Source organism: Setaria italica, chromosome VIII (assembly GCF_000263155.2).
Source record: "Setaria italica strain Yugu1 chromosome VIII, Setaria_italica_v2.0, whole genome shotgun sequence".
NCBI lineage: Eukaryota > Viridiplantae > Streptophyta > Magnoliopsida > Poales > Poaceae > Setaria > Setaria italica.
In genome coordinates, this window is record NC_028457.1 from 18,136,643 (window position 1) to 18,143,667 (window position 7,025).

Here is a 7,025-nt window from a genome sequence, read left to right on the forward strand (position 1 = left end):
GATGAGCCACCCCGAGACGGTGAAATGGAATCTTAGGAAGAAGGTAGTAACGCCAGGAACCAGAATTGCACGGCACGGCACCAACAGGAGCAAGCCAACGCCCAGCAACAACCTGTTGCTGTCGCGGAAGCAGTTGGCGACAAGGCCAACCACCGCACAATGACTGCGACAACGCTGACCATGGCGGTGCTTGGGAAAGATACAGGCACCCTGTACGCACCCGCAATCTACTAGCTGACCTCGAGTAAGCCGGCCACAACATCTTCGCTACACCCTAGGCCAACTTGGGGGCTGTGTACGCTAACCTGGAAAAGCTCGCAGACTCGGACCAAGTCTAGCGGATCCGGGCACGACTCCAAGTCGCCAACGCCTAGATCGAGGAGCGGGCCAACAACCGGCACGTACACTCTTGGTCCATAGCTACCTGGTACTCTCGGAGCCGATCCAAGCATAGCAGATCCGACCACCACCGAGGCAACTGTGCAGGAGGTTGGATGGAGCCAATCCCCTCGGTAGGTTGCTGGTATAAAAAGTCAACACAAAACGCCAACCCACCCATCAACAACAACACCAACCCACTCATCAACGACAACGTCAACAACGATGCGCAGGAGAGATGATGATGAGGACCGCAGCCAACCAGGTTGGCAACATGATCTCTGTGATGAGTTGCGCAACCTCCACTAGCACCGCGACATCCATCCTGACCTCAACAACTGCCACAGCGAGCGTGATGAGTATGACCTTCGCCGCCGCACCGAGTACGACCACAACTACGACGCCCCTGGATTCAACCGCGATGCCACTCGTGAGGACCGCCGCCGCTAGGACAATGAGATGCGCCACCACACTGACTATGACCGCGTGCACGGTGTTCCTGAAGATGCTTACAACCCGCCCAGGCATGACAATGGCAGACGCCCCAGGGCTCTACCCGTCGAGTAATACCTTGACGACGATGATGACACGGCGATTGATGGCTTCATCGCCTTCACCCACGCCTCAGGCCTGTCGATTGCTCGGCCTCATTCAAGTCGGCCATCAATGAAAAGTATGATGGTCACTCTGACCCCACCATGTGGCTCAAAACATACAGTACCACAGTGAAAGCCGCTGATGGCACCTACGACAAGATGGCTGCTTACTTCCTAGTGGTGATGGGTCCTGCTCCGCTCCTGTGGTTTGAGAATCTCCCTCCAAATAGCATATATCGATAGCTGGGGTCAGCTCTCTAGAGCTTTCACCCAAAATTACCAGGCCACTTATAACGAACCTGACAAAAAGGAGAAACTCAACCAAGTCCGCCAGAGGATAGGCAAAACCATCCGGGAGTATGCCAACCGCTTCCTCAAGAACCACAACAGGCTGTCCAGTGTTGAGGACTGTGACATCATCATGTACTTCCGCTCCAGCCTGACGGACCGCACTATGTTTTGCTAGATGTACGAGGCTGCCCCCAAGATGGTTGGGCATATGATGGAAGTTGTCAACATGCAAGCAGACATCGAAGAGGCGGCAAAAGTTCAATTCCAAAACGTCAAGCACCGTCCGGGCAACGACTATGACCAACCGATCCATCACGAACCCCAGGCACGTCCGGAGGCCCGACTTCAAAAAAGGGCCCAAGCGGTCCTCGCTGCTGAGGCTGACCCCGCTAGGCCGACCACCTTCAACCGGGAATAATTCAATGAAACCCTCAGCGCTCTGTGCTCCTTCCACAAGGATGCACGTCATACTCTTCGGCACTATATAGTCCTCAAGAAAGAGCACGACGCCCTGGTGGAATACAAGCGACCCCGCCGCAATGACTAACGTCAAGATGACCGCAATGACCGCGACGACTACTGACATGATGACCGCGACAACCAGCCTAGAGAGGAGCACCAAGACCAGCCAATCCCTGATGCCCACCAGCCCAGTGTTGACCAGAACGGGGAGCCCCAGTGACTAGACCGTCAGGTCAAAATCATCATGGGTAGCCCAAAGGCTTTCTACAGCAACCGCAAACAAAAGCTACACCAACAAGAGGTGCACTTCATCTCCATACGGCCAGTCCAGTATCTGCATTGGTCAAAGCAGTCCATAGCCTTATCTAGGGAAGATAATTAGGTACACATTCCAAATCCCGGGTCCTACACGTTGGTGGTCTGCTCGACCATAGACCGAGCTCTCCTCCCCAAGGTGCTTATTGACAGTGGTAGCGGGCCCAACATCATCTTCACTGAGACTTTGAAGTGCATGGACTTCAACTTCGAGTGACTCAACCCTTCTATGGCATTGTCCCTAGCAAAGGATCCTATCCTATTGGCCGAGTTGTTTTGCCGGTCACCTTTGGCATGCCCGCCAACTACCGCACAAAGCACCTCACCTTTGAGGTGGCCAATTTCAAAACTTCCTACCATGCCATCTTTGGCAGGACCATGCTGGCAAGGTTTATGGTGATCCCGCATCACACCTACCTCATCCTCAAGATGCCAGCTCCAAACGGTGTCATATCCATCTATGGCGATGTCGAGACATCGTACAAGTGTGACACCGAGCTGGTACAACTAGATAAAGCCCTGGAGTACTCAGTCCAAGGCACCGCCATGGTCACCGAGGCGCAGAAGGTGGACAAGGACCTGCTCACAATCCTAGAGACAGAGCTAATGCCCAGAGCGCTACAGCCTGACCTCGAGGTCAAGAAGATCTACCTCAGCCTGGAAGACCTAACCAAGACGACCCTTATAGGGTCCGACCTGTTCGCCAAATAGGAACTTGCACTCACCAATTTCCTCCAAGAAAAGTCAAACATATTTGCATGGAAGCCATTTGATATGCCCAGTTTCCCGCGGGAGCTAGCTAAGCACTCCTTGGACTTGAGCAAGACAGTAGACCGGTCAAGCAAAAGCTTCGCCGGTTCGCCCAAGATTGCAAGGAGGCCATTAGGGTAGAACTTAATAAGCTCTTAGCCACTGGATTCATCCATGAATGTAAGTAGCCTGACTGGTTAGCAAATCCAGTCCTTGTAAAAAATAAAATTGGTGAATGGAGAATGTGTATCGATTACACTAACCTCAACAAGAACTACCCTAAGGACCTCTTCCCTCTTTCACGCATCGACCAAGTCGTAGACTCTACAGCTGGGAGCACCATGCTGTGTTTCCTGGAATGCTACTTGGGCTATCACCAGATTGCCCTCAACCCTGCTGACCAAGACAAGACAGCATTCATAACGCCCTTTGACATCTACTGCTATAACACCATGACCTTTGGATTGAAAAATGTTGGTGCCACCTACCAGAAGGCAATCCAGGGTTGCCTCATGATGTAGCTACACAAGAACATCGAGGCCTACATCGACGATATGGTTGTCAGGACCAAAGATGAGGAGAGATTCATAGCCGACCTCATCGAAACCTTTAATAGCCTCCGGGCCTATCGCTGGAAACTCAACCCCGTCAAGTGTGGCTTCAGTGTCCAGTCTGGAAAGCTCCTGGGTTTCATGGTCAGCCAGCGTGGCATCGAAACCAACCCCGTCAAGGATGACACAATCAGAAACACGGCAAAGCCAGCCAACAAGAAAGACGTCATGAAGTTTATTGGCGTGATGGTGGCCCTCAGCCGCTTCATCAGCAAACTCAGGAAAAAGGGTCTGCCCTTCTTCAAGCTGCTCTAAAAGGTGGACAAGTTTGAGTGGGATGATGAGGCCAGCAAGGCACTCAAAGAGCTCAAAGCTTTCCTTACCACTCCCCCCATCATGATGGCTCCGGCCGACCAAGAAACACTACACCTCTACATCTCTGCAACGACGCACGTTGTCAGCATCGTGCTAGTTGTTGAATGTGAAGAGCCCGGCCATGCACACATGGTGCAATGACCGGTGTATTACGTTAGCGAGCTCCTCAGCAACTCCAAGATTTGCTACTATTGACGCAAAAATTGGACGATGATCTTGGCGTACTAACACACGAAACCTTAGAGATCTGCTTCGCTCAAGTACAGGTTGTAACCCTCTTGATCCAAGGCGTGCCAGTCAATTTGACCTACCAATTGACAAGAACAAAGATGTTAAATTCAAGAGTGAATCGGCTGGTGTTCCGATTAGCTCCAAGAGATTATAAACGGCTAGGTAGCCGATTCAGAAAAAGACAACCGGCTAGGTCAGCCGATGTATGCATAATCAATGCAAAGGAACTGTCGAAACACAATCTAAACAATGCTACGCCAACAACACTTAAAACAGATGTAGTTGGCTATAAAACAGTTCTTGATTGACAAACGGGGTAAGAAGCTGATTGGAATCTATTCCAAGCTGGATAGTGGTGATAAAAGCTAAAGCAACAAGATTTAAACAAATAAACTTGCAGATCTAGCAAATATCGATAACTTGATGAATAAATCTAGACAAAACAACAGCGATGCACCGGAAGTTAAAGCCTAGAAATTACTCGGTAAACACGAAACTTGCATTCTAGCCGGAGATCAAGATGATGCAGCCCTGCTAGCTTGGAAGAACTCGTGAAGGAAAAGAGGACTTTGGCGAAGTCGCCGACTTGAAAGTAAATTACGAATAAAGTAGATTTGTTTGTTTGTGTGTGTACCTCTTTTTCAGACCTCGCAGGGTCTCTATTTATATCCTAAACTAAAGACTTCTAATCCTAGTCGATTATGACGCAATACAACATCTATAACCAAAGAAACAACATTTCTCAACAAAACGACTCGTACAAGAATCGGAAACAAACTTAGCCTCTATTAGCCAACCCTATATCCACCATCTTGCAACCTCCTCATCGATTAAGATTCTTTTGCCTCTTATCGATTGAAGCTCCAATATCTCTTATCGGCTAGAACCCTCCTGCTTGCATCGGCTAGACTCCATCAGCCCCCATCGGCTGAATCCTCCTATCTTTATCGGATGAACTATTGTAACTCCATCGGTCAATTTTACTAGCCATTGCTGCTTTGTCATGCATCAACATCTCTGCTTCCCTTTGATGCCAACTTTCGATATGTGTCAAAAAATAGTGTCAACATATGCCCCCAGTTTCGGAGTAAAACATATCTTTTGCTCTGAAATTCTCTCGGCCATGATTCGCCCGCCTAAAAAACTGCCTGCGAACAACAGACTCGGGTTTCACGCGGATGGCGGACAAAATGCCATACATACCCTTCTCAGGCTAGCCTATTGTTGACACCAATAAGTAATGACCTTATAAGTAATGACCTTTGGATTAAAGAACGCCGGGGCTACATATCAACGAGCTATGAATTACATCTTCCACAAGCTCATTGGCATCCTGGTCGAAATCTACATCGACGATGTCATAGTCAAATCAAAAGGGCATCAAGAGCATCTGGCCAATCTGCGAGAAGTATTGGAGTGCACAAGGAAGCATGGGTTGAAGATGAACCCGAACAAATGTGCATTCGGCGTATCGGCTGGGCAATTTCTGGGATTCATGGTTCACAAGCGCGGGATAGAAGTCAACCGGAAAATCATAGCAGCCATCAATAAGGTTGTGTCCCCACAGAACAAAACTAAGATGCAGTCCCTAAATGGCAAGGTCAACTTTATCTTGAGATTCATATCCAACTTGTCCGGGCGTATTCAAGCCTTCACGTCGTTATTGAAGTTGAAGCCCGACCAAGAGTTTGTATGGGGAGAAGAACAGCGAAATGCACTGGAACACATCAATCAATACAAACAAATCTACTTTTTCATCGCACTTTACTTTCAAGTCGGCGACTTCGCCAATACTTTTCTTCTTTCACGAGTTCGTACGGGTTGGCAGGGCTGCATCGACACAATCTCCGGCCGATTCTATAAGTTCCGCTTATCGAGTAGTATCTAAGCTTTAACTTCGAGCGCATCACTGTCGTTTCATTTAGATTTATTCACCAGTTATCGATATTTACTAGAATTATAGGTTTTATCTGTTGTTCTAGTTTTGTCACCAGTTATCCAGCTTGAGATTTGAACTGTCGGCTTTGTTATTGTTATTTTCATTCATCATTATTATATAGCCGATTAGATCTATTTGAAGTGTTGTTTTCATAGCTTTGTCTAGTTTACTCTAAGTAGTCTTCTTTACAATCGCTACGTAATTGTCAGCTGTATTATAGCCGATTATCTTTTTATAGCAAATCAGCCGATTCGCTGATACGCTCCTCGAGATCGGAACTTTAGACGATCGGAACCCCTAGAACTTGACACGTTTTCTTCCTTGCCAATCAACAGGTCAGATTGGCTGGCACGCCGCGTGAACCGCACCAGGGCGATCACCCGAACAGGAGCTAAGTAGATTCTCCCGGGTCGTGTGTCCGACGCTGAGGGTCAATCGGCTGACTTTTAGCGCCAACACACTTTTGGCACGCCCGGTGGGACCACTTCAACCTCTAACATGTCGAAAGCTGCTGAAATCTCCGAAGACAACGTCATGGAAGTGATGGAAGCAAATCTCAAGGACGACTAGAAAGAAGAGTTGGAAAAGCAAATAGAACAATATCGGAAAACATGCCTGCAATCTTTCAGTCGTACCAGGAGTGGGGAGACCGTCAAGAAAGCTCCTTTCCCAACTCCCCGCCAGATCACCATCGCTGAGGACTCGGGCAAGATGTCCAATATGGTTCAGCAGTCCGTATAACAGGCTTTCATCGATCAATCCCCGGTGATGGTTAACACGGTATACAATGCCGTCATTAGCTCCCTGGCCAATGGCGTATCTCAAGGATATCAGGGGCCAGCATACACCCCACCCATTACGGCCCCAGTTAGGAGCTTTCCAAGCACATCTCACTTGGCTCCTCAGCTGATGTCAACTCAACATGGAGGACACAATGCTTCACTGCCTTCAATGCATCCAGGATATAACAGTGCGCCATGCTTTCAGTCACAAGCGCCACCTCAACCTGCTCAGATTTCCTCCGTACAATCATTGCCATCAAACTCAGTGCCTTGGGGGGCACCGTCGACAGCAGCTGTTCTAGATCAATCGGCTGGCTATGGGGGCCCTCCGATCTAGGCACCATTCCAATCGGCC

At 49.0% G+C, this 7,025-nt stretch overlaps 1 protein-coding gene across 1 annotated transcript; it reads left to right on the forward strand.

Annotated features, from left to right (window-relative positions):
* Positions 1-2,336: 2,336 nt before the first annotated feature.
* On the forward strand, positions 2,337-2,753 carry LOC105914948. The gene has a single exon (XM_012848178.1). It carries the CDS (start codon positions 2,337-2,339, stop codon positions 2,751-2,753), a length of 417 nt encoding a protein of 138 aa, XP_012703632.1.
* The last annotated feature ends 4,272 nt before the right edge of the window (positions 2,754-7,025 follow it).